The sequence below is a fragment of the Portunus trituberculatus genome, chromosome 29 (genome assembly GCF_017591435.1).
Source record: "Portunus trituberculatus isolate SZX2019 chromosome 29, ASM1759143v1, whole genome shotgun sequence".
Taxonomy (NCBI): Eukaryota; Metazoa; Arthropoda; class Malacostraca; order Decapoda; family Portunidae; genus Portunus; species Portunus trituberculatus.
Genome location: NC_059283.1, coordinates 372,514 through 400,335, shown reverse-complemented (window position 1 = coordinate 400,335; position 27,822 = coordinate 372,514). Strand labels below are relative to the sequence as shown.

Sequence of the window (27,822 nt, the reverse complement as noted above, 5' to 3'; positions counted from 1 at the left end):
GACAACATATTAGTGAACTAACATCTGCACATAATTACAAAACCCCCGATTACTCAACCCTTCAGTATTTAAACAAACCAATCTGCTGACCTGCCACCTCTCGCCCAGCCATTATCTGCCTCATCTCTCACTCATCACAGGCCAGACAGGTCACAAGCTGGAGCCGTAGGGATAATCTTTCATGTTCGTTCTTGAATTGTATGCGTTATTGCCTATAACACACACACACACACACACATGTAGGTATGGGGTTGTTGCCTCGCTTTCCGGTGTGGTCTCAGCCCCACCCAAAGATCGGTCTATGAGCTCTGAGCTCTTTCCGTAATGGGGAAGGTTGGCTGGGTGACCAGCAGGCGACCGTGAACACACACACACACACACCACAAACACAAACACACACACACACACACACACACACCACAAACACAAACACAAACACACACACGCGCGCGCGCACATCCACCCTCCCACCCTCATATCCCCCACCTCCTCCGGCTGGGAGCGGGGTGTGGGTCGGGTCCAGCCGAGGGACCTCCCCCTTGATGACGTCACATATTTACGTTACGGAAATCATTTTGAAAATGAGGATTTCCAAAAAGGCAGCTGGACACGAATGCTATAAAAATTCTGATTTGTTATCAGTCAAAACTAATTTCTAAAATATAAAAATATTGCCTGGATGAGGAATAATTAAAATATTTTTAAAGAAATATTAAATAAAATGTTTGAACTTCGACATACTTAGAAACAATTTTAAAGCCCACCAATTTCATTCAACAAGATCGATATCGTTTTTTAAAAATTTTGACTACTATTTCCATACATCAAAATCTGGCAACACGCCCTATTAGAAAAATAAATATATAAGAATTGACGTTTTTTTCAATATTAACAGGGTTACAAGTTACTCTTAAGATCCACATATTTAACTTATTAGGAGCCCTACACACTTTTTCCATCGTAAACTATCTTTTGGAAACACAAACACTTAGCTACAACCTCAAATAAAAAATCATTCACAGCGGGGGTAAAAATTTTGACGTATTTTCGTCATCTCATTGAAGTTACAAACACCCTCTAAATCACCGTACTTCTCTCAACTCATGCATGGATGACACGTAAAACACGACAAAATATCATTGGAAACTCTTAACAGCTACTTGTAACTCGAAATAAATGAACTGAGACAAATATAAATAATAGTGGATGTCGACGACCTGGAGGCCGGCAGGGGATTTGGGCGGGAGCGGGTGATGACGTCACAGTCTGGCGTCCCGGCTGGCTTCCCCTCACTGGGCCTCCATTACACACAAATCAGATAATTACGCATACAATTCAAGAACGAACATGAAAGATTATCCCTACGGCTCCAGCTTGTGAATAGGTCTGTGATGAGTGAGAGATGAGACAGATAATGGCTGGGCGAGAGGCGGCAGGTCAGCAGATTGGTTTGTTTACATATTGAAGGATTGAATAATCGGGGGTTTTGTAATTATGTACAGATGTTAGTTCACTAATATGTTGTCCTGGAGGTTACCAACGTTGTGTTATGACATGGCAGCACCGTTAAATGATAAGTTACACCATAATATTACTTACGTTAGCTAAAGACTGTGGCGGCGGACATGTCCATGTCATCAGCTGGCAACCGGCGACCTATCCTAGCCAGTGGCCACCCACACACCGCTGTCCGCTTTGTGTCCTTAATTAACTGTGTATACTGATTACACACTCACTGTTTTCTTGTTACTATCACTTTTATCAGTTTATTCGGGATCAACACGAATATACAGTAGTAATGTCATTACATATGTGTATACTATATGATACACCAAGAAATAGATACACTTTGTGTGTGTGTGTCAGACGTAAATTTTGATAATGAGAAATGTAAATATGTGGAATAATTTCCCTCCTGAGCTGGCTGGACTTGTGATGACATTAGGTACAGTACTACTTCTTGTCATTAAGCATTCACTTAAAACCCATTTAGAGCCAGGATAGGTTGTGCAAATAAGTCGATTAGACTTATGAAGTGCTCACAACTTCTGCTTATGATGCACTAGTATCCAGCTGTTATTCTTTTGTTACTGTACCTCATATATTGATTATGTAAGTGAAAGCTGGCGCATCATGCAACAGGGTGTGGCTTCCTACTTTCTTGTTATCTGAAATGAAGCAAGAAGCCCACCAGTGATATCAATACTAAAGCATATTTTTACCAGTTAGGTCGCGGTATATCCAACATTCACTGCCGAAACAATATTTCAGTAAATACGCGTTTTCCGACTCATTTTGCTTACAATTTGGTGATTTTACATTGCTTCCGAAACTTACGTTGGGATTAAAGTAGTGAAGGCTGTGGCCATTAACCTTCTGGCCTCCATAGACCCTTCCTAATGTAAATACAATTGTCTAATGAGTACCCAAAACTCAAGGTAGAACTGGCTCGTCTACTTAAGAGGTTCATGTTATCTGACGCTTAGGTGATATTTTACTTGTTCTATTCCCACATCCAATCTCTAAACTGGATAGAAAGTGCAAGATCTATGTCTCTTCCACCCATAACTTTAATGCAAAATCTTACATATAATTTAAACATTGCATATGGTTATAATTGCCTCATTGGGAGACCGTTAAAGCACAGAGTTGTAGCTACGTAGTGTGTGTGTGTGTGTGTGATATTATAGCCGGGTTGGTGGTTGAGTAGATAGGATTCAAATGTATGGATGGGTGGGTGGGCATGGGTAGTGTCCAGTGTGTGAATAAATTTGAGTGGGTGGTTGAATGGGTCGGCTAATAGAGGTGGATAGAAGATGAGTGGAGGGCGGGTGGGCGTGTATGTGCGGTGTGTGGATGGGTGCTTGGCTGGATGTCGACGGTTGAATGAGGAGCTATATGGATGAGTTAATTAATGGAGGTTTGGGCGGACGAGTGGGTATATATGAAACGTGTGGTTTGCTCTGCGGAGACACTGGGGCTGAGTGACTGAATAGTGAACCACTGACGACAGGTGAAAAAAAAATAATAATAATAATGATAATAGTAAAACTGGAGGTTGACAGAATGAAGACAGACAAACAAAATAAGATCTCTAAAAATGAATTAAAGATTGAAAAAGGAATGTAACAAAGAGAGAATGATGAGGAAAGAGGACGTGATAAGAACAAGAAATATCACTAAGGAAAGGGAGGGAGCGTAGAAACTAGAAAGTGAGCAGGGGTATATATGAATTAATACAAATTATGTAATAAGACTGGAGGTTGACAGAATGGAGACTGATAAACTAATAAAATTTAATTGGAAGAGAAAAAAGATATCACTAAAGAGAGAGGGAAAGAAAGTATAGAAAACTTATATAAATTAACTAATAAAAACATACTGAAAGAAGCAAATGAGTTAAAGCGGAAATAGATAAATAAAAGACATAAAGATTAATAGCATGAACACAGATAAACAAATGAACAAAAAAATGAAAAAAAGAGAAACAGACATCACTGAGGAGAAGCAGGAAACTAAAAATTAATGAATAAAATCATGCCGAAAGAATGAAAAGCAGCTACTGGCAACTTACACAGCGGACCGCGGTTAGAACTTAGAACAAGACAGTGACACTTGAACAACGAGGAGGGATGGAGGCGCACATATCTTCCCCCTTGTTCTTGTGTCTTTTTCTTTTATCCAGTGTATTTGTGAGGGTGACAGTTAGTGACAGACATGGCCACACATCCCAGTACCTGACTGTGCGGAGGGAGAAGGAGAAACACGGCCCGGTTGTCATTGAAAAAGGCGAAGATGTTAATGAGGAAGAAGATATTTTGCCATTTATTGAAAGATCATCTGATGGTGGGGAAGGTTTCAAGTCGAGGAGAAAGAGAGACGTGCACCATGATTCAGTGAGGCTGCCGACGCGTAATATGGTGAGGAATGGTGGTGAAATAGTGGTGATGTGTGGTGGAGTGCTGGTAACTGGGTGAGGCGGTGTTGTGGTGACTGGTGAGGCATTGCGGTGATGGTGGTGTATGTGTGTGTGTGCGTGTGTGTGTTCATTGTTTGGTTTCTATTGACATTCACTACGGTAATTTGTCTCTTCATTGTGTAGATCGTGACAGAAAGGACAGATTCTACTACTACTACTACCACCACCACCACCACCACACACACACACACACACACACACACACTAGTAGCGGTTTCAGACAGTTCCCTTTACAAAGAGTCATGTGACCACCATAAATTTACTCCATCTTATGAGTTTGGACATGGCAAAGTTGGCAACCTATTTCAACACAGCACGTAGCTCTAATGGTAATAAAGCTGCGGTGTGCTGTGGTATTTTAAGTCTTCAGTTTTCATTGTCCTATCACAGGAAACCAATCGCGTGTCTGTCTACTCAGTGCCACAAGAGCATGACTCACTACTACAGCTTACCTAGAGCTTTTGTTTGTTGTCTCCAGTCACTGCTTTTGTTAAGGTTCTGATTAATTAGAATTGGTTAAGTTTTTTGCTCTCTCTCTCTCTCTCTCTCTCTCTCTCTCTCTCTCTCTCTCTCTCTCTCTCTCTCTCTCTCTCTCTCTCTCTCTCTCTCTCTCTGTCTTGTTTGTGTGTGTGTGTGTGTGTGTGTGTGTGTGTGTGTGTGTGTGTGTGTGTGTGTGTGTGTGTGTGTGTGTGTGTTATGCCCTTGTGGTTCTGTCTTCTTATCTGTATCTATACTGTGTGTGTGTGTTTACGGCAAGCAAATATTAATGCCAGACACTCACAAACAAAGCTTACTTACAAATAATAAAGCTTCTGGTATTTGTTGAATGTATTAATAGTAAAGCTTTCTAATCCAGCTGTAGCAGATACAAGCAGGAAACACACACACACACACGGCGGCCCGGTAGCTCAGTGGTTAGAGCGCTGGCTTCACAAGCCAGAGGACCGGGGTTCGATTCCCCGGCCGGGTGGAGATATTTGGGTGTGTCTCCTTTCACGTGTAGCCCCTGTTCACCTAGCAGTGAGTAGGTACGGGATATAAATCGAGGAGTTGTGACCTTGTTGTCCCGGTGTGTGGTGTGTGCCTGGTCTCAGACCTATCCCAAGATCGGAAATAATGAGCTCTGAGCTCGTTCCGTAGGGTAACGTCTGGCTGTCTCGTCAGAGACTGCAGCAGATCAAACAGTGAATTACACACACGCACACACACACACACACACACACACACACACACACACACACACACACACACACACACACACACACACACACACACACACACACACACACACACACACACACACACACACAGTATTATGTAGAATGGTCAGTGTCATTGGTTAGTGATCTTCTGACATATAATATACAAATAGATAACCACACTTTCAAATCTATTCACTTTGTCATTCACTTCACATCTCATCTCTAGCCAAAACAGCTACTCATCCCCCCCCCAACACACACACACTTCTAACTCAGTGTAGAGGCTTATACATCTATATATGGAGTATGCTTCACATGTATGGGAGCTCCACTCATACTGTTATTTCAGATGAGTGGAATCATAAGCTTTTTCTCACTGCCAGAATGTTGTATCTCTTGCTATCTTCTACTGCTATTTTCAGGGCCGTTTCTAGCTTTGTGGGGGCCCTAGGGAAGATGCTGTTTGGGGGCCCTAGATTTCAATTTTTCGTCGGAGCCCCTGGGTGACTTAGGAAATTTAAATTTTCCAAGCTACCCAGGGGGCTCCTTGGTGGCTTAGGGGCCCTAGGCAATCGCCTTGTCCGCCTATAGCTAGAAACGGCCCTGGCTATTTTCATTCCAACTGCTCTTCTGATCTTGCTAACTACATGCCTTTCCTCCTCCCACTACAAGACTTGCTTCTTTCTTTCACCCCTATTCTGTCTACCTCTCTAATGTAAGAATTGACCAGTCTTGTCAAGCATTCATCCTTTCTGATAAACCCTGGAACCAGTGGCGTGGTATACTATACATAGGTACATGAACTTTAAATAATTATTTTGTGCACCTTCAATTTTGCAGTCCAAAATAACTGTCTAAACATCAGAAGATTGATAGTCAGAGTCTTCACTATTTTAATCCCACACATAAGTTTCTGGAGCTGTATAAAATCACCAAATAGTAAGCAGAATGGATATGGAAATGCGTCATGGTACTGAAGAGGTTAAGAGGGAGGTTTCAATACACTTATCCCATACATTAGGCTAAATCTTTTGACATTATTCAGAGACTGGTACCTCAGTGGGCCATTTTTATAAGTTTTCTAACTAGTAAGTTTTTGGGCACTTTGTCTGGTTTCTCTCCTACTTAATACAGTCAGTACCATGCCATATTCATTCTGGTTACTCTTTAGCAATTTTATACAGCTTCAGAAACTCTTGTGTGGATTAAAATAGTAAAGACTGTCCATCAATCTTCTGATCTCCATAGACCCTTGCTAATGTTGATAAAATGGTCTAATTGTACACAAATCTCAAGGTAAAAACGTGTCCCGGTACTGAATGGGTAAGAAAAAGAACCTAACACGAACATGAATGGCCATACCTCGCAGCTTGTGTTAATATTGCACATCTCCTTTCAGTCGCACCTCAATGACAGCCACCAGCAAGTAATGATACAGTGGGCCGGTGAAGGGAGTCCTGTCATTATCTGCCTGATGCGAAATGCCATACAGAGCCCCGACTTGCCATCCACTATGTTCATCTCCAAGGACTATGGAAGCTCCTACCAGAATATCTCCTATAAGTTTCAGTTGCCAAATGGAAAACTTGCCATTATCAACACCTTCTATAATAACAAGATCTTTCGGTCAAGGGTAAGTTTTTGTTTTACTGTCTGTCTCTTGTGTGGTGTTGTAAGAACGGTCAGAATAAAGTGGTGTTGCAGGAATGGTCAAAATAGAGTGTGGTGTTGCAAGAATGGTTAGGATAGTGTGTGGTATTGCAGGAATGGTTAGGATAGTGTGTGGTGTTGCAGGAATGGTCAAAATAAAGTGTGGTGTTGCAGGAATGATCAAAATAGAGTGTGGTGTTGCAGGAATGGTTAGGATAGTGTGTGGTGTTGCAGGAATGGTTAAAATAAAGTGTGGTGTTGCAGGAATGGTTAGGATAGTGTGTGGTGTTGCAAGAATGGTCAAAATAAAGTGTGGTGTTGCAGGAATGACCAAAATAGAGTGTGGTGTTGCAGGAATGGTCAGAACAGGTGTGATGTTTAAGTAACTTGTGGAAAATTAGGTACATATTTTATCAACACCTATAACAAGATTTTCCAGTGAAGGATTAGTAGGTACCTGTGTCAGTGTTGCTTGTTGTGATGTCAACATGAGGGACTGGAATAGTAGTAACAAGGACTGGAAAATATAAATACTCTTAATCCCTTCAGTAGAATGATGTGTTTCCCTATTCATTCTAATTACTACTTGATCATTTTATACAGCTTCAGAAACTTACGTGGGAGATTAAAATAGTGAAGACTGTGGCCATTAATCTTCTGACCTTCATACACCCTTCCTAATGTTGATAAAATGGTCTAATCATACACAAATCTGAAGGTAAAAATGTGTCTCAGTACTGAAGAGATTAAGATGTATTTCTTTAGTGACACTTGAGTATGTTGTAATGTCAATCGTTTCTATTTTTACTTGATGTCTTTTGATTTTGTCGATGCAAAGATGCTGGAATAAAGTAAGGTTAGATATAGCATAGGTGGCCACACACACCCACACCAAGGCCTGACGGTACATGGTCATTTACCCTTGTCCCTTCATGACAAGACTATTCCCTATCCCTACACCGAATAGATTTTTGCCCTTGGTAGTTCTTCTAGGTTGAGCCCTTACTAGTATCTTCAGCACTACTGCAGGGTAAGGAGACTCGTTGGGGGTAAGGTACGTAGGTGTATTCTGCAGGGACCAGTACAGGTGAGGGGAAGTACAATGGAACGCATGACTGGCTAGCTAGTGGCTGGACGCTGGTCCTCTCTCTCTGTGTTTTCCCGGGCTGCCCAAGGCGGGCGAGGGTAACACTACCTAGTTGCCAAGTACTGCTTTTATTACCCTAGCAACAATAGGATATGATGACTTACGTACCGCTTACGATAATGCATTTTACATATACACACAGTTCTCCCTCTTACGTAAAAAAAAAAAAAAATAATAATAGATAAATAAATAAATGAATAAAATAAAAGATAAATCCTTGTTTTTTTACTAACTCTTGGCACTGTAAGGCGACTAGCAACTGAGTGAGGATTTTTTTTTTTTATATATACATATTTTCTGTTGCCCTTAGCCAGTCTTTCCCTTTTACATAATAAAAAAAGATCCAGGATACCTTGAATGAATACTACCACCTGTTAATCTTACCTGATATTCTTACACATCATGTCCGTTTCAGTTTGTGTTTACGGACATCATCAACAGCTACATATTCGTCACCGATGATTACGGGGAGACGGTTATTGGCTACAGGGTTAACTTCACTCCATCTGAGGTCATGTTTCACCCTGTTGATGCTGAGGTCCTTATCGTTCATGACACCAAGGACTTGGACCGCACAGTGAGTACCTGCCTTTGTGTCCCTCCATCTTCTCCAGCACAGCACAAGGAGGCTTATTTGTGAAAGGTCTCAAGCACTTCTGAGGGAGGTTTCAAGGGTTTTGAGGATCTTAAAGGAAGTTTTAAGGCACTTCTGAGGATGTAAGGGGTGTTTTAAGGCACTTCTAAGGGTGTAAGGGGTGTTTTTAGGCTCCAAAGGTTTACTGCTACACCTCTTCTCTTCCAGCTATGGGTGAGTGAAGACTTTGGAGACGGGTGGCGGAGCATTGGCTATTACGTGAAGTCATTCTTTATCAGCGAGTTCACTTCTCCTCCTACTTTGTACATTGAGAGAAGGAAGACGGAACTCTCGACTGTTATCTCCTCTCAGAATCTCTTTAGGTGAGTCTGTTTTAATGAATGACGTATAAGAATCTTTATTATTGTTTTAATGATCTATACAATGACAGACTGGTGTTTTAACCCCTTCAGTACTGAGACGCATTTTTACCATGAGGTTTAGGTACAATTAAACAATTTTATGTACATTAGGAAAGCTTTATGGAGGTCAGAAGATTAATGGTCCAGAGTTTTCACTATTTTAATCCCCACATAAGTTTCTGAAGCTGTGTAAAATTGCTTGATAATAACCAGAATGAATATGAAACATGTTATGGTACTGAAGGAGTTAATGATGTATACAATGACAGATTATGTTGTTGTAATGACATATACAATGGCAGATTTTGATGTAATAACGTATACAATGACAGACTTAGTTATCTACATGAGTTTCTATTCAAAAGGTAATTGTATGACATGTAGTTTTCTATAGAAGTGCCTAATCAAAGGGCTTTCTTGTGCTAGATGTGATTAGTTTGAAGAATATAATAGATTTAGTTATGGAAAATTGCAAGTATGATAAAGTTAAGCATATTCAGAGTGGATTCTTAATTTTTTGTGGTGTTTTTACAGAGATGAAATAGTAATAAGAGAGCTGTTATTAGATAGCAGGAGTGATTAAAATTTTTGGATATTTAGTTTTCTTAATTTTTTTGGTGTTTTTTACAAAGATGAAGCAGTAATAAGAGATTTGGTATTAGAAGATGGTAAGAGTGATTAAAATTTTTGGATATTTATAGTTTTTCTTAATTTTTTGTGGTGTTTTTACGAAGATGAAACAATAATAAAAGATTTGTTATTAGTCGATTAATGTTTTTTTTTTTTTTTTTTTTTTTTTTTTTTTAAGATGAACTGGCAATAAGAGACTTGTTATTAGGAAATGACAATAGTGATTAAAATGTTTGGATATTCAGAGTGGATTGATGAATTTTTTTGTTGTGTTTCAGTGGAGATGTTGCGCCCACCCCCGTCATTGAGGCCACCCTGGAGTTTGAGGTCAAGGATGAGTTTCTCTTTGCTGTCAAGAAATCACCGGTAAGAACAGCACATAACGATTATTTGAAAGGAAATGAACGTCAAAATGAAAACTTACTCTATTTGTTTATTATGGAATTTTCTCTTTGCCTACAACACATAACGATTATTTGAAAGGAAATGAATGTCAAAAAAGAAAACTTACTCTATTTATTTATTATGGAATTTTCTCTTTGCCTTGATAAATCAGTGAAGATTCTTTGAAGTCAGTATGATGAACAAAAGAAGGTTCTCTTTGTCTACTTTGTTCCTTCACCTTGACTAGTTTCAAAGGTCACAGATATGATTAGGTGGGTTCTCAAGACTGCTTTTCCTTTTGATAATGTAGTCACTAGAACCACCTTTAAGAAACACCATTGAAAACCTATTTAGATTCATTATGACTATTTTTAAAGGCTGCAGAGAGGATAAACTGGGTTCTCAAGACTACTTCTAGGACTGGGACACATTTTTACCTGAGATTTGGTTATGATAAGACAGTTTTATCTACATTAGGAAGGGTTTATGGATATCAGAAGATTAATGGCTTGAGTCTTCACTATTTCAACCCCACATAAGTTTCTGATGCTGTATAAAAGTGCCAAATAGTAAGCAGAATGAATATGAAAACATGTCATGGTACTGAAGGGGTTAATAACTTAAACTTTCATCTTTCACTAAAACCACAAGAATACCTTAAAAAATGTGTGTATATAGCTGTAAGTAAAGCTTTTTTGAAAGTGGTAAAGGTTCACTGAAAGAGTGTTTCAGAAAATTGGCTAATGGCTGATCTACCTTTCCAGATAGCAGAGGATACACTGAGTCTCTTTGTCTCCTACCGTGGGGGCAAGTTCCACCAGGCACTGTTCCCCAATAGCATGAAGCACCAGCATTATTATGTGGCTGATATCTCTGAGGGGCAGGTGAGAGGCCCGTGCACTACTGAGATCTAAGTTTGTACAGAATTGACTCAAGAATCTTATGGTTAACTTGATGTGTTGTTAAGTCAGTTTGCTCTTCTTAATCTTGGGTTATCAAGTTTGTTGTTTGTACAGGATTAACTCAAGGTTTTGGTGTATTGATGGTTCTGTGTGTTAATGGATGAGTTTCTCTCCACAGTCCCAAGTTTTCAAGTTAGCCAGTTGTACTTTTTTATGGGATTTATTTTAGGTTATGTTCTGTTTAATGTGTTAATGGATGCCTTGGTCTTCCAGGTGATGCTGTGTGTAGCTCACAAGGAGTTCCTGTCCAACCTATATGTGTCGTCAGTCCCCAGGTCTCCAGATCATCCTGTCAAGTTCTCTCTCTCCCTGGAGCGCATTGTGTTCTTCAAGCGCTCCCCCACCTGGCAGAACACTTGGCTCAGGTTTGTCTGGGTGGTGTGTTGCTCAGCTAACTAACTTGCGTAGGGACTGACACATGCACATCTGACACCTCTCCTCGTATTCTAACGGTCTTGTGTGTATATGTCCAAGTTGTTGTAATTTTGGATATATTTTTGGGAGTTTTTCTTTTTAAACTGGCTGCAGTTTATTTAGGACTCTAGGTAATAATGTGGCTTGAGCTTACATGTACAGACATTTCCTTGCAGCTTCCTTTACATCAGAACATCAGAAAACAAGGGAAGCTGCAAGGATTCACAAGGTTTCTGCATATCATCCTTATCCATACATTTATCTTATATTCTTATATTTTCATGCATGTATTTCAAGACACCTCCAATAATTTTGAATATTCCTTTGGTACTTACGTCTTCTGGGGGCCTTTTAGTAACCATCTTTTTTGTTTACCATGGCCAGAACACCTCCTACATACATCTGGGCAAGCAAAACTATATAAATCAATTTCATTACTTTTATTTTTCATTTTTCACAGTATTTGTTCCTTTCACTATCTTACTTTCCTTACAGTGAAGTGGCTGACAAACCATTTGCTGACCTGCACCAAGTAAAGGGCATTCGAGGGGTGTTCATTGCCTCCCAACTGCTGGCTAACATGACAGGCACCAATGGCACCAGACGGCACCACATAGGACCTGAGCATACAGTGTCTTACATCAGTTTTGACCAGGGTGCCCAGTGGAAACCCCTGCAGCCTCCTCTCACTGATGCTGACGGAAACTTCATTGACTGTAAGAAGGTGAGAGATGTTCATTCACCATGTTTGTTGTCTTTAGTATTGTATTTTGACTGTGTGGTACAAATATTTGCTGTATCTCCTGTGTTAGGGAATTCATAAACTGTAAACAGGTGAAAGATGTTAATTTGCCAGTGTTTGTTGCCTCTTTGTGTTTTGATCCTGTGGTAAAAATTTTTACTATATATTCTGTGTTGAGGAAATTTCATACACTGTTAAAAGGTGAAAGATTTTAATTTACCAGTATGTGTTGCCTTTATCTCTTCTATTTTGACTGTTTGGTACTAAAACATGTACTGTGTATTCCGTATTTAGTATTGTATTTTTATTTATGGAAATGGTTCTATGGCTTTTTTTTAGAGGATAGGATTTTTCTTCACAGGGATCAATCATTACAATTGCCTTATAGAAATGCCTCTTATGTATTTTGTATAAAGCATGTCTAGTAACTCACGATATTACATGATTGAGAAACATTGGTGTACTTTTTAGAGAGACATGTTTGCTGCTTGTGGATCAATTATTACAGTTCCTACACTGAAATGCTTGCTATATATTGTGTTGTATATATAGTGTTCAGTAATTCATAGTTTTGTATAGTTGAGGTATGTCCCTGTACTTTTCAGAACAAGAAATGTTCCCTGCACGTGGGTCAGTTGTTCAGCATGTACGACCCCCGCACAGAGTTGTCACCAGTGGTCAGTAAGGAGAGTGCGCCGGGTCTCATCTTGGCCACCGGCTCTATTGGGGAGGCATTTAAAGGTTACACTGCCCTCTATGTCTCTGTGGATGCTGGTATCAACTTTTATCAGGTATTTGGACATGCATTTGTATGTTCATTTATAATTCAGTTCTTTCTCTTTATACAGGATGTCATGTGAGTTAAGATGGAATGTTATAGGTCAAGTACTTCTAATAAAAAAATCTTCTATACACTTATGCTGTGTTGTGTGTGGATGCTGGTATCAACTTTTATCAGGTATTTGGACATGCATTTGTATGTTCATTTATAATTCAGTTCTTTCTCTTTATACAGGATGTCATGTGAGTTAAGATGGAATGTTATAGGTCAAGTACTTCTAATAAAAAAATCTTCTATACACTTATGCTGTGTTGTGCTTTATTTTGCTAGAAATTTATATGTAAGTTGTGTGTTGCGGGAGCTGTTGTCTGGGATCAATTTGCTGATGGGTGGATAGGCTATGGAGGCCCACAGGAATGGCCAGCAAAGCTTTCTTTCTTTGGTAATAAATTAAATCATTGGTGTACAAGAATAGTCACAGTGTAGAGAGGGACTGATTCACTGCATTGAGGAAGCTGCAGAGCAGATCAGGAATAACAGGAGCAAAAAGATGCTCTTTGGTTGTCACTCAAATGAGGAGTTCTGTCACTTAAATGTCAAGATCTAAATTGTCAAAGGGCATATACATACATTGAGCTGCCATGGTTGTTTGAAAAAGCAGTATGCACTAAATCTTTTTCACTGACACATAAAAATACGTTCAATGTCATTTGGTGCTTGTTTTCTGGAAGGATTTGACATGTATTTTGTACACAAAAAAAATTATCCCTTTAGGCTGTGTGGCAACACTCAAGTAGATAGTAAGCACACAACTTTCATGTTAATTTCTTGCAAAATAAAGCACAGCACAGCACTGCACAGCACAGCACAATGCATTTACATACAGTTACTTGAAATTAACTTTTGCAACACCCTGTATTGACCTCATGAATTCCTTATGTTTGTAATTCAACCCCCCCCCCTCTCTCTCTCTCTCTCTCTCTCTCTCTCTCTCTCTCTCTCTCTCTCTCTCTCTCTCTCTCTCTCTCTCTCTCTCTCTCTCTCTCTCTCTCTCTCTCTCTCTCTCTCTCTCTCTCTCTCTCTCTCTGCCATTCAATTTTTGCCATATATATGCATATATACTTCCAACTCTATAATTTTTAAGCCTTTACAATATAAAGATATAAAGTTTAAATCTAAGGCATTGCACATAGTAGCCTTATTAGTGTGTGACATGAGAGTAACAGTGTGTGACATTGTGACATTGCAACATTGGCCTCAGGTGCTGAAAGGGAGTTACCGCGCTGCTATTGGAGACCACGGGGGGATCCTGGTGGTGGTGCAGCACTTCAGGACGGTTGGGGAGATTGACACGCTCTATTACTCCACTGATGATGGGGAGACCTGGAAACCTTTCAAATTTTCTGATGAGGTAAGAATTGCCACATCTTTATCTCTAATAGTTTATCATGTCACAACTTAGCAGATCACAAACCAAGGCCCTTGATGTTATTGTATTGGTAGAAAAGATTAGTGGTCGTAAAGTCTTCTGATGAGGTAGGAATTGCTTCTTTATCTGCCTAACATGTCACAGTTTAATAGAGCATAAACAACAATTCACACAAGGGATCTGATATAACAGGGATTTTTATAGAGGCAGCTGTAACACATTAAAACCTTTCATTGAGATGTGTTATTGTGTTCATCATGTGATCATGTTGAAGGAAACAACAGGGACAATACTATAGTGAAGGAATGATTGTGTATATTTTATTTATTTTATTTTATTTTTACTTATTTTTTTCCAGAAACTTCGCATCTATGGTTTGCTGACAGAGCCTGGAGAAAACACAACTATATTTACTCTGTTTGGCTCAAAACCTGAAAAGCATCAATGGATCTTTGTAAAGGTATGTAGTGTGTGTGCGTATGTGCGTGTGTGTGAATGAATCGTCATCATTGTTGTCATTTTCTCGGTGTGAAGTGTGGGTCTGAGTGTGTTGAGTGTGTCTAATTTATTATCAGTTATCATTATTAACATCCTTATTTTGCTCTATAAGTTTGGATGACTTAAGAATCTTTCTCTCTTTTTTAGTCAGAGGCATATATAAGTGTATCTCAAATGTATCCTTTACCCTACAACAAACACAACCTTTATTCTCTGTACTTTAAACATTAACTTTGCTTCAGTATGAAATTACAGTTATCTACTTTTTATTTTACAACAGTTATGTTTTTTTTATCCTTATGTTAATTTTACATTGAAATAAAGTTATAGCTGGAAATCCTTCTTGTTATATTTTAAGAATGTGTAATGTATTTCTGGTCAGTAATGTAAGGAGAGTAATACATTTCTGTTGAGTGACACACACAAACATTGTAGGTGGATATGCGGCCAGTGTTCCATTACAACTGCACATCGGACGACTACAAGCAGTGGTCTCCGTCAGATGGCCGCAGGAGGGGCACGTGTCTACTGGGGCGCAAGCAGGTGTATGAGCGCGTCACACACTCCAACTGCTACAGTGGCGTGGCCTATGACAGACCCGTGTCCATCGAGAACTGCCCCTGTGCCCGTGAAGATTTTGAGTGCGACTTTGGTTTTGTCATTGACGAGAACACCCAGAAGTGTGTGATGGATAAGGATGCCATTGTTGACCCCTATGCTGTCCCCAGCTCCTGCAGTCATCGGGGCTTCTATAACCGTACTAAGGGTTATCGCCTGGTCCCAGGAGACACCTGTGAGGGCGGCCGTGACTACCAGTACAACCCCACTGTCACTGTTTGCCCTATTAGGTGAGTACTTCTATGACTTTCACTGTTTGTCCTGTTGAGTGAGCACTGCTATGACTGTCACTGTTTGTCCTGTTGAGTGAGTACTTCTATGACTGTCACTGTTTGTCCTGTTGAGTGAGTGCTTCTATGACTGTCACTGTTTGTCCTGTTGAGTGAGCACTGCTATGACTGTCACTGTTTGTCCTGTTGAGTGAGCACTGCTATGACTGTCACTGTTTGTCCTGTTGAGTGAGTGCTTCTATGACTGTCACTGTTTGTCCTGTTGAGTGAGCACTGCTATGACTGTCACTGTTTGTCCTGTTGAGTGAGTGCTTCTATGACTGTCACTGTTTGTCCTGTTGAGTGAGTGCTTCTATGACTTTCACTGTTTGTCCTGTTGAGTGAGCACTGCTATGACTGTCACTGTTTGTCCTGTTGAGTGAGTACTTCTATGACTGTCACTGTTTGTCCTGTTGAGTGAGCACTGCTATGACTGTCAGGACAATGACGTTATTACAGCAAATTCCAAAAGTTTGAACTCCAAAACTACAGAAAGCCTAGAACTTCAATTTTTTTTCTTGTTGATCAATTAATGTTGAATTTACTAAAAAAAAAAATGTATAACTAAAAAGAAAGGCAAGGGTATGGCAACACTATGGCAACACAACACAGGTTTTTGTTCAGTGGTGTCGCTTTCAGTTAATGATTGTACACACTCTATTCCTACTCTTTCTCCTACTTCCATACTTTCTCCATAAATGGCCTGTACACTCATCCATCTCCTTGCTTGCATTGAGACATAATATTCTAAAATAGTCTTCTCATATCCCCCTCCTTCCCTCTCTCCCTCTCCCAAAAACATTTCTTAGTGTATAGTTGTTTGCTCATGTCTTCCCTCCTTTGCTTATTTATGCTTCCATTCTTCATTCATACACAGATTATACACTAATGTAGTTACCCTGAATCCCTGTGCATGTAGAAATATCTCTATAGTGAGGTAAAAGCAAGAAAAATATTGCTTTTTTTTTTCCTTCCCTACCAACAGCCTCCGTCATCAAAACATCAGTAGGAGTCTTATCTTTTTCCTCGTTTTTCCACACTCACACCCATTTGCACGCCCACATGACACCCACAGATGGATTATTCACTTGTACATTCACATCTCAGCCTGATAGTCCAAGCTTTTGAGATAATATAGTTGAGAAGGATATATCACTAAAACTTCGGAAAATTCATAACTTCAGAACTTATTTCACTGGCTTTGGATGTTTCAGGCTTTTACTTTATAAGAAAAACTTAGCTTTGTACAAATACATGTGCTCTCACACACTTTTCTCTTTCCAGTGAAGAAAATGTGTTCCTGCTTGTTTCTGCACGTCAGGAAATATTAAGGTATGATTTGCTGAACCCAGTTGGTGGAATGCAACCTTTGCCAATCCCTCACCTCAGTATGGTCATTGCTCTGGACTTTGACTTGAAAAACAACTGCATCTTCTGGTCGGACATCAATGTAAAGAAGATATTCGTAAGTATTTTTGAGCAATGAAATTTTCTTAGTGGTTATAAACATTCTTACTTTGAAGGTGAGGTGTGACAGAGTGTACAGAATGGCAGGTTTTATAAAGTAGAATTATAATGTTTCTACTGAGAAGTGCTGAGATGGGTAATCTAATTATTGTTTAAGTGTTTGCTCCAGTGTCTTCAGAAAATGTATGTAGTGTTAGGTTTTGTAAGAAGAAAGGGTAGTGTTTGTGCTTGAGAAATGGTCACGTATGGAAAGAATGGTATCAGAGATTGTTGTTCTAGTGGAGTGGTCATTAAAGGAAAGATCATATTTGAAATGTGATTATTGCTCCAGCATCTTCATTCTGTCCATCTTATTATTTTATAAAGGGAAAGTCTAGGATATGTACCAAACCATTACCAGTGAAGGAAAGAAGAATTTTAAAATGGTTATTGTGAAGTATTTGTGATGAGAAATGGTCAGTGAAGTAGATATTGGTACTACAACGTGATTGTCATTCCAGCGTCTGTGCTTTGATGGGTCTCACGATGTAGAGACTCTGGTGGAGACAGACCTGCGCAGCGTGGAGGGTCTCGCCTACGACTGGGTGTCCAAGAATCTCTATTTTGTTGATGGGGAACGCAAGACCCTGGAAGTGATTCGCACCGACATCTCCAACTTTGGCAGAATGCGCCGGACTCTGCTCGACAGGAAGACACTGGACAACCCAAGAGGAATTGCCTTGCATCCCCGCCTTGGGTTAGCATCCTTGTTTATCCTAAGTCATATTTGATGTATTCTATCATCACTGCATCCCCAGCTTGGGTTAGAATCAGTCTCTCTCTGTGTCTGTATACCAGGCTGGCATACAAGAATCATAAGTAAAATTACAGTTAACTCATTGATGAAGATGAAATAAATATCATCATAATTTCTTTGTAAGTTTGAATGCATCTGTTTTAGGTGATGTTTTCCTCCAGATTCTTACTAATACATTTGTTTACATTTGTACCGGCATTGATGACTGCTTTCAGATACCTGTACCTCACTGATTGGTCGGAGACTTCACCCAAAGTGGCTCGGGCTTACCTGGACGGGAAAAACTGCACGGTGAGGAGTCACTTGGCAATAGTGTGGTGGTGTGAGACTGTTGCTCTTGGGAAGTCCCTTGAGTGGGGATGCAGACCACTTTTTTTGTCATATTTAGTTGTAGTTTCTTTTTTATAATACAATGGGTTTATTTACAGTAGGCCTCTTTCTTCAGTGAGCCTCATTTTTTTTTTTATCTCTGTATAGGGCCTCTTTTTTTCCTTTTTTTTATTTACCTGATTTTATTGTCATTCTTTTCTTTTAGCAATTTAGTCTCCCTAGATCAAAGTCCCTTCGGCAGAATTTGTTGGTGAAGTGATGATCTATCGTCAAATAATCTGCTCCTCTCTTACTGTCTTAAACATTTCCCTCTTTCCTTATGTCCACTGTTCAGCTAATCCATGTGTGAGTATTTAGATAGATCATTACTCTTGTGCTATTCTATCTCCATGCAGACTCTTATTAGCATCACCTCTCATTCCTTCCTGCTAAAGATTCAGTAAGGGTGAATGGTTAGCACTTGGTTTATGCTTTCAGACACTGTTTGGACCAGGAGTGGTGGGTTGGCCCAATAGCATCACCATAGACTTCCAGAATGACAGGATATACTTTGCTGATGCCAAACTGGACTTCATTGCATCTGCTAACTTAGACGGATCTGATATGAAGAAGATTATCACAAACAATGTATGTATTCTTTGATGGGAATGTGGGGTTTCATATTTCTTCATATATATTCACTATCATTTAATTTAGTGTGTATTTTTTTATTCTTTTTCCACAATATGCAACTCTTCATGACAGTAAGAACAGTGTATGAAGTAGTATTTATAAGTATCTATAAGACAAAGAAAGGGATTAAGAGTAGGTAAAGCAGTTTCTAACCTATTATTAGAGGAGGTGGAGCAAGAGGTAATAACTCAACAGGGTTATTAATTGAGGACGATTGAACCAAATAGCAATGAAGGATAATGTCAGGTTGTGTATTTTGCTTTTTCACTTTAATTATTAGTTCATTACTGCAGGATCATCTTTCTTGACTTTGGCTCGTATTCTGAAACGCTTTGCTCTCTCACCATGACTATTTTCCAAGGACACAGAGATGACACGCTTGGTTTCTAAGGGTGTTTCTCCTGTGAATTGTGTACTAACCTTGTTTATTTGTCATTAGAATTGTAAAAACACCCTTGAAAACTTGTGTCATTTAAACAGGAGCCTTCTGAAATAGTGGTGTGGCATTGAACTGTTTAATAATATGGTCCTTAGTTTCAGCATGGGAGCTAAGAGAGTGACATGAATGGCAGTGAATGTGAAAAAAATTGTATGCCTAATTTTCACTATCCTGTTTTAGGAGAGATAGCCTTTATATATGTATGTTTGTATGTATGTATGTATGTTAATTTCAGGAGAGTGTCACAGCCATTATGCCTTGTTTTGACTATCCTGCTTTTTTAGGAGAGGCAGCCTTTGTATGTGTATGTATGTTTGTATGTTAATTTCAGGAGAAAGTGTCGCAGCCATTTGCCGTTGGAATTTACAAGTCAACAATGTTCTGGGATGACTGGGCGGTGGAGCAGGTGTTGGAGGCAGACAAGATGAATGGCAAAGGTATTTCATCTGTGGCAAACTTCACTCGGAACGGACTGGTGGATCTGAAGGTGTATGGCCACTCATCTCAGCAGGACACTAACATTTGCGCGTAAGTGATGTCACAACTTATCTTTGGTCATGTCTGTGCATCCTTGGTTGTGCCTTTTTTCTTGTTTAATGTAAGAGTTAAAGGCAATAGAATGTATATAAAAAAGGTCTACAGAGGTGCCCATCCCCAAAGTAGAGATCCAAAAGCCAGAAATAGTGGTGGGGTTAATTTTGATGATATTGTATGAATGATGTCAGGATTTATCTTTTGTTATATAGATCCATTTTAAAAGTGCTGCTGTATTTTATCTTTGGTTGTAATGTCTGCATAAACAGTGCCAGAATATATCTTCAGTTGTATCTGATTGAAAATAATGCTATAATTATTCTTTGGTGATATTCATGAGTAAACACTAAACGATGCAAAAATACATCTTCATTTCTATTTGATTTCAAGTAATAGTTGACGTTATCCTTCATTACAGTATCAGTGTATAAGGAATAGGAAAGCAATATCTGGATAAATTCATTTGACATTTACATTTATTAATTTATTTGCCTGTCTATTTATTTATTTCAGCAACCAGAGTCAGATATGCAAGTACCTGTGCATGGGACGACCCAACAATGAGTACTCCTGCCTCTGCCCCGATGGTCTCCAGGTCAGCACTCTTCACTCTTACTGTCACATTAACCCTTTCACTACCAGGATGTGATTCCATATTCATTCTGCTTACTATTTGATCACTTTATACAGCTTCAGAAACTCATGTGCAGGATTAAAATAGTGAAGACTGTGGCCATTAATCTTCTGACCTCATAGACCCTTTCTGATGTCAGTAAAATGGTCTAATTATATACAAATCTCAAAGTAAAAATGTGTCCTGGTATTGAAGGGGTTAATGGTTGGTAATTGTGTTAATCAGCCTTACAGAGCTATATTATATGAAGGTTTTGTATTTAAGTATTATCCATATTTTTCTAGCATTGTGCCTTCACATCAGTCGTTCTTATCAAGCTTTTTCACTTTATGCTCTTCGGGTGGAGTAATAATTTTGTTTTTTGCTGCACCATTTATATAAACCTCAAACAACCAGATGGACACCACAGATCCTTTGTTACTTCTCCCTATTGAATACTGATGTCTATGTTTTTTTCTTATAATTTCAGCAAAAGTCTGGCTTGTCGAGAACCCACGAGGAGTGTGAATGTCCAGATGGCACCCCTGTTGATAGCAATGGAGCGTGCAAGACTCAGAATAGTACATGTCCTCCTGGGTTCTTCAAGTGCAACAACAACAACTGTATTCCTGAGAAGTGGAAGTGTGATAAGGACAATGATTGTGGGGATAACTCAGATGAGGTAAGCTGTACTGGCTCTTCACTTGCTGTCTTTTGTAGGTCTGTTAGTATTTTACTTAATTTTTCCTTCTCTGTATTGTGTTCTTAGTTTTTTGTCTTTTATGGTGTTAAATGTTTGATTTTCATGGTCAATTCAGAGAGAGAGAGAGAGATAGAGAAAGTTTGATTATAAATAAGCTTGCCTTTTTTCTGGCTGAAAATTTTAAGTACCATATCTTGAAGTAAGAACACTAACCCTTATACTAAATTCTTGACCTGCGGGTGGGAGTGTTTATCTTCTGTAATGTGGGCCAAGGAGCTAAGGGAATGGAGTGAATCAGTGTGAGTGAGAGAGTTGTGTACCTTGTCTTTGCTACCAGTGGGATAGCCTTGGTATATGTATGTATGTTTGGATATTCTAGATACTCTTGGCAGTACACAGCATTTTGTTTCATTGCAGAATGCACCAGAATGTGGAGGTCTACCGTGCTATCCTCCCTACTGGCAGTGCAAGAGTGGCGATTGCATTTCTTCTTCCTTCCGCTGTGACTACAACTATGATTGTGATGATAGGTCGGATGAGGAGAACTGCCACTACGATCCATGCGCTAATGAGACATTTCGGTAAGCTGATGCAGAGCTGAGGTAGAGGTGGTGATGTAGGTACTAATGGTAACTTAGATTAGTAAATTTACCATGCCTGTCATTGCACTAGTCTGGAACAGAATGCCAATTAATGCAAAAATATAAATCAGTTATATTTTGTGGCCCAGTGAAAATAAGTATGGGCAAGAGAAGGGACTTGAGCAAAGTGGAAATTTCATCCATAATAAGCCTGTAGAAAGCAGAAAAACCTATAAAGGATAGACTGTAGTCAGAATTGTTGGTGTGAGACAAAGAACAGAGCAGCTGTGACCCAGACAGACACTACAGTACCAAGATCATCCTAGTATGACCCAGAAGACCCCCCAACACTTCCATTTTCTGCCTTATAATGTTTAAAGTAGTGTGAGAGGCTTTCTTGGCCTTATCTGGATGATCTTGGCAGTGTGGGGTTTGTTTTGTCCATGGCTGCTCAGTTCTTTCACTCCTACCAACAATTCTGACTTAGTGCATTCCTGACTAATTAGTGGCAGGCACTGTAATACTAATCCTTGCACTAACCAAACATATCAGCAATCTCTAGGCATGGCGTGCAGTGTCAATGTTTATTAGTTGATATATTAGATGTAACTGATAATATGCTAATGTCTTGAGGAAAGCGGCAATTATAATCCAGACAAACAGAACAGTTAGGTAATCTCTAGGTCTGATGTGCTCCATTAATGTTTACTATACATTCGTGGCCATTAATTGATGTAAAACTGATACCGTATCGATTGCTGGTGTTGTTCTGCATCTCAGGTGTGACAATGGGAAGTGCATACACAAGCAGTGGCAATGTGACATGGAGGACGACTGCCACGATGGGTCTGATGAAAGAAACTGCACCATCAAGAATGATTCAGAGTGCAAAGGTAACACTTATTGTTGCAATGCCACTTTAGTCATTCTGTCTACTTGAAATTTCTCAAGGGAGTCTCTTATAACTCAGAATTGTAAGAAAATTGTAACTTTTTTCGGATTCAACAAAGAATATTTTTCTCCAACAGCTCATTGATTTTAGAGAGGAAGTTGTAGTAAACTTGTAGTAAACTTTATAGAACAATGTCATCCTAGCTCATGTGAGAATGTATCAAGGCTGTTGGATTTAGGGAGCTAAGTTCTTGCAGCTTCTTGTTATGTCCCTCTGTTCCTACTCTTGATTTTCACTTGTAGTTTTGCTTCATTACCAGGCACTGAGTTCAAGTGTGACGACGACCGATGCATCCCAGCCTCGTGGCGCTGTGACGGCGATAACGACTGTTCCGACAACTCAGATGAGAATGGGTGTGAATCGTTCTCCTGTGCCGCCTGGCAGATTGCATGCAGATCAAGTGTTATGAAGTGTATATTCAGGTACTATTCATCTCTGCTTTACTAAACAAACTAATGTGGTGGACAGAAGGATTACAAACTTTACAAACTGACTCATAAGAACAATTTTTCGTATAGTTGTTTGCTTTTTGTTTGTATTCCTTTGTCTGACAAGACCAAGAGAAAGAAACTTATAATCCAAAGTTTCTTATTCCGTTGTTCTTTCCTTCATTTTCCTTTACCTGACAAGATTTTCTAGAATGAAAAAAAAAAGGGGGGTTAAAATAAAATGCTTCTTTTTGTTGCTAGAAGCTAGTAGTGTTATGAACATGAGAACTGTGATGATGAAAGAAAGAGGAAGCTTAAAAACCACCATTTTGTGCTCTCAACAGGAGCTGGCGGTGTGATGGACAGGAGGACTGTGATGATGGCTCTGATGAATTTAACTGCACCATCCCCACCACCACCACCACCACCACCACCACTCCACCAAGCAGTGAGAAGCAGTGCTCAGAGCTCATGTTCAGGTGCAGCAACGGCCATTGCATCCCCTTCTGGTGGCGGTGTGACGAGCTGAATGACTGTGGCGATGGCTCGGACGAGGACGGCTGCCCCAGTCACGGAGTGCACGGCAACAGCACAACACAGAGACCACAAACCACATGGATTCCTCACACTTGCCAGAAGGTTGGTGTTGTGTTGTTGTTTTATTAGGTTAGATTAGGTTAGGTTAGTATAAGTCATGTTGTTTAAACTAACTTGATTCATCTCAAATCAAGTTCATCTAATTTTTCATCATGTGCTAGAAGATTATTGCTTTGCATTTGGTTTGGTTAGGTTAAGCTAGTGTAAGTCATGTTATCTGCTCTGAAGCAGCTTAGCTTATCCTGGTTTTCCCTATTATGGTGAATTCTTGGGATTCCAGGAGGGAAAGGAAGCTGACTACTTATTTGCCAACAATGTGGCAGTTGACTTTTCTTCAAGTACAATATACAAATATAAATCAAAATGTATGTTACAAATGCTTTTGATAGGTACTTTGTACAGTCATTTTATCACAGTTCTGTGATTTTGTGGAAGCTGTATGAAAAGGGAAATGTGAACAGGTGAACTGGTTGAAAAGAGGAAAAGACAGAAAAAAAAAAGGTTGTCAACCAGTGTCCTATCCTAACTCAGTCCACCTCAAACTGATCTAATTGAACTTTAATGTAGTCCATTCTGAAGCAGCTGTTTTTAAGGATTGGTTTATTATTAAGGTGAAGTGAAGCTAACTCATGTACCTCATTTTCTTTTCTACCTTTTTATCATTTCTCTATAGCAGGATTCCTCAAAGAATTGGTCATTACTCAAAACTGGATCAGAAGCTCTTGTTGAAAGTGAGCATCACTTAATACACTCACTTCACTTGTTCTTCTTTGCAGGACCAGTTTCAGTGCAAGACAGGAGAATGTGTGTGGGAGTCTTGGGTGTGTGATAAGGAGAATGACTGTCCTGGTGCCGAGGATGAGGAGAACTGTCCAGACATGACCTGCAGTGGGTTCCAGTGCAGGCGTTCCAGTGGCTGCATCCACAGTGACCTTGTGTGCAATGGCATTAATGACTGTGCTGATGGGTGAGTGTGTTGTTATGTTCATCTGCTTGTATTTACCTGCTTGTGCTCTTACAAGACTTGTCAAGTTTTCTTATGTTTTTCCTGTCTTTTTATATTAATTCAGTTGTTTTATTACAGAGTTTGATGAAATTTTGTAGTGTTTTGTCTGTTTGTCTCTATGTTCATATTTAGAGTTGTGTATGTACAGGATTTTGTTGAGTTTTGTTATCTCTTATTTTGTGAGTGTACCTGTGTATATGCCAGGCTGGCAGTCCCACACTGGATGGCTGAGACAAACCACCACACACTTCAGCATCAAACTGATACTTGCACTTCTGTATGAAAGAAAAATTACAAAGTGGACTTGGACAAGTGAGAATATTGAATTACAACTGGCACTGTTTCCTTAGGTCTGATGAGGAAGGCTGCAGGACCAACTCAACTAACACAACACCTGGCAACACTTGTCACATTGGCTACATGATGTGTGACGGGGGAGCCTGCTTGCCTCTGTTCAAGAGGTGTGATTACACCCATGACTGTATGGACCTGAGTGATGAGCAGAACTGCACCTCTCTGGATGATCAGGTTTGTACTGTTGGTGGTGTTCTGCTTAGTAAAATAGTCTTAAGTGTATCAATTTAGTTGTGGTCTCTTGAAAATTATGCAATGTCTGTTTCTAATTGTACACAAATTTTTCAGGTGTATGCTGTAACTGAGTACATTGTAAAGAGCACCAATGTCTCAATAAATGTGCAGTGGAAGGTGAATGACAATATTACAGCACCCAAGATTCTGAAATACCTGTTGTCTTACACTGTGAAGAAGAAAGCTGGCAATAATGTTCTGTGGAAGAACACAACTTGGACATCTAACACGGTAATCTTCAATATTTGTCATACTTACTCTACTCTTCCTATACTTTCTTCCCTCAAAAATACCCTTATTGCATATAACTCTTTCTTCGTACCATCTATTGATCCCATTGATTTGTATCTTGCCTCTAACATCTCATATTGTCTATTGATCCTATTAATTTCTCTCATATTATATTCTTCCTTTCCCCACAGACACCTCTCTTGTATGTAACACTTTCTTCATACTGTTTATTCATCCCATTCATTCCTGTTATGTCTGTCACTCATTGTTCTATACATCCATCTCTTCATTGTTCATCCCTTCCATTTTTGGCCATACTAAATAGTGCATTCTTATCAGAAGTAAATAGAAATTTAGTCTGCTGTGAAGTTTTCTGAATCTCTTGAAATTGAATATCAGTCTAAGTAAGTCTTTTTATTTCCAGTGATGGAGGACTTGGATAATGAATTTTTGAGTCACATGAACTTATTTGCCAGTCTAATAGTAGCCACTTTTCAGAGTTTAGAGATCGGTGGCTTGACTCCTTACACCAACTATGTAGTGAAAGTGTACATCAAGGAAGGAAATGGAACCAAGATCTTTCCTCCTATCACATCTAAACATATTATGACAAAGCAAGGCAGTAAGTATAAAGAAGCAGAATAATTCATATTCCTGAGCACTGGTATGGGCAACAAAGACTGCAATAATAAAAAGACCCACTGAGTTGCCAGGCTCATACTGAGTGAAAAGCGTCAGCCAGAACCAGAGGATAAATGTCTTGAAACCTCCCTCTTACACAACCAATAAATAGCAAACAATATCTATTTAAAAGCTAACACAACCTTACACAACCAATAAATAGCAAACATTATCTATTTAAAAGCTAACACAATCATCACTGCAGAGCCAAGTCCACCTCGAGACGTGAAGGTAGAGAGGAAGGAAGACTACACCAAAGTGACCTGGAAGCCACCTGCAAACCCCAACGGACCCATCATTGACTACCATCTGTGAGTATGATGCTTTGTCTTGCACCACCACACACACTAAGGAGGTTGTACAGAGGAATGGGTAATTAGATCCAACTCACAAGAACACAACCCTCTCACTTTTTTCATTATTCTTTCTTTTTATGTATATACAAAAGAAAGGACCATTAGAGATTTTGTGCCTATTTCTTCTTCTCTATTTTGTACTTTCAGTGTTTTTGAAAGACCACAGAAATGGCAACTTAGTTTTAATGTGGTATGCATCATAGTTACTTAAATTTTATCATCTTGGCCATTGGATTATTGAAAGATGACCACAAAAACAGTTTCACTTCACTATGAGCTACATTATAATTACTTGCATTTCTTATTTTCCTTTGGATCATGAAACAACCACAGAAACAACAATCTCATTTTAACATGGCATACTTTATAATTACTTGCATTTATTTGCCATTGGATGAAACTCACTCTAGCCTGGATGTCCCTGATTTTAGGTACATTGGTACACGTAATGATAAGCGCTCTGACATTGGAAACCAGACTGAGTTCAAGATTTATAATCCCATGCCATCCAGCGGTTCCGTTTGGGTAAGTAAATAGTGTTGCTACTGAATGATGTGTAAAAGGCCACACACTTTGACTCTCATTTTGGCATTAATGCATCCAGTGAATTAATTTGACAAATAGTTAATCATAAATTCACCTTGCTAAAAAGTCTCAAGTTTGAAGGAGTCTTTGGTTTCTTCCTGTTTTCTTCATTGGCACAAATGTATGAGCAAAATGGTATCAACTTTAGAAAATTTACCATTAGGCACATGGTCAAATGAGTCAGCTTTTGTCCTATTTTCCTTCACTTTATAGAAGCAGAGTAGTATTAACCCATTGCGTTTCAGGTTGTGGCAGAGAACGAGAAGTTTTTGAGTGATGAGAGCAATCACTTTAATCTCCATAAGAGCAAAGTGGACTCTGTACTGAACGTGAAGGTCAAAAACATTTCCTCAACTAATGTTACACTGAGTTGGGATGCTGTGAAGGAGGTGGATGGCTACGTTATAGGCCACAACCAGCCTGAAAATTTCTATCAAACGAAAGATGTTACCGTCAACACTTCTAACACATCTATTTTAAGTAAGTGTGTGTGAAAGTACTCCCATCATCCATATTGTTTTTCTGTATGGAGAAGCCAAGCTAACAAACACTTCAGAGACAT

The 27,822-nt window shown here is 39.4% G+C and overlaps 1 protein-coding gene across 1 annotated transcript in view; it reads left to right on the top strand.

The window, feature by feature from the left end:
* The first annotated feature begins 3,604 nt into the window (after positions 1 to 3,604).
* LOC123510650 (sortilin-related receptor-like) overlaps positions 3,605 to 27,822 on the top strand; it is a 32,433-nt gene continuing 8,215 nt past the window's right edge. The window contains exons 1-30 of the mRNA XM_045265972.1: positions 3,605 to 3,920; positions 6,581 to 6,814; positions 8,394 to 8,555; positions 8,781 to 8,935; positions 9,883 to 9,970; positions 10,753 to 10,872; positions 11,164 to 11,315; positions 11,860 to 12,088; positions 12,712 to 12,897; positions 14,149 to 14,298; positions 14,675 to 14,776; positions 15,250 to 15,662; positions 16,986 to 17,166; positions 17,669 to 17,904; positions 18,180 to 18,255; positions 18,772 to 18,921; positions 19,737 to 19,933; positions 20,453 to 20,534; positions 21,043 to 21,234; positions 21,673 to 21,836; positions 22,617 to 22,729; positions 23,048 to 23,210; positions 23,561 to 23,855; positions 24,590 to 24,780; positions 25,170 to 25,347; positions 25,462 to 25,638; positions 26,137 to 26,260; positions 26,525 to 26,630; positions 27,107 to 27,200; positions 27,506 to 27,740. Of these exons, the coding sequence (XP_045121907.1) occupies positions 3,633 to 3,920; positions 6,581 to 6,814; positions 8,394 to 8,555; positions 8,781 to 8,935; positions 9,883 to 9,970; positions 10,753 to 10,872; positions 11,164 to 11,315; positions 11,860 to 12,088; positions 12,712 to 12,897; positions 14,149 to 14,298; positions 14,675 to 14,776; positions 15,250 to 15,662; positions 16,986 to 17,166; positions 17,669 to 17,904; positions 18,180 to 18,255; positions 18,772 to 18,921; positions 19,737 to 19,933; positions 20,453 to 20,534; positions 21,043 to 21,234; positions 21,673 to 21,836; positions 22,617 to 22,729; positions 23,048 to 23,210; positions 23,561 to 23,855; positions 24,590 to 24,780; positions 25,170 to 25,347; positions 25,462 to 25,638; positions 26,137 to 26,260; positions 26,525 to 26,630; positions 27,107 to 27,200; positions 27,506 to 27,740 (5,233 nt within the window). The 5' untranslated portion in view covers positions 3,605 to 3,632. The remainder of the gene's footprint in view (positions 3,921 to 6,580; positions 6,815 to 8,393; positions 8,556 to 8,780; positions 8,936 to 9,882; positions 9,971 to 10,752; positions 10,873 to 11,163; positions 11,316 to 11,859; positions 12,089 to 12,711; positions 12,898 to 14,148; positions 14,299 to 14,674; positions 14,777 to 15,249; positions 15,663 to 16,985; positions 17,167 to 17,668; positions 17,905 to 18,179; positions 18,256 to 18,771; positions 18,922 to 19,736; positions 19,934 to 20,452; positions 20,535 to 21,042; positions 21,235 to 21,672; positions 21,837 to 22,616; positions 22,730 to 23,047; positions 23,211 to 23,560; positions 23,856 to 24,589; positions 24,781 to 25,169; positions 25,348 to 25,461; positions 25,639 to 26,136; positions 26,261 to 26,524; positions 26,631 to 27,106; positions 27,201 to 27,505; positions 27,741 to 27,822) is intronic.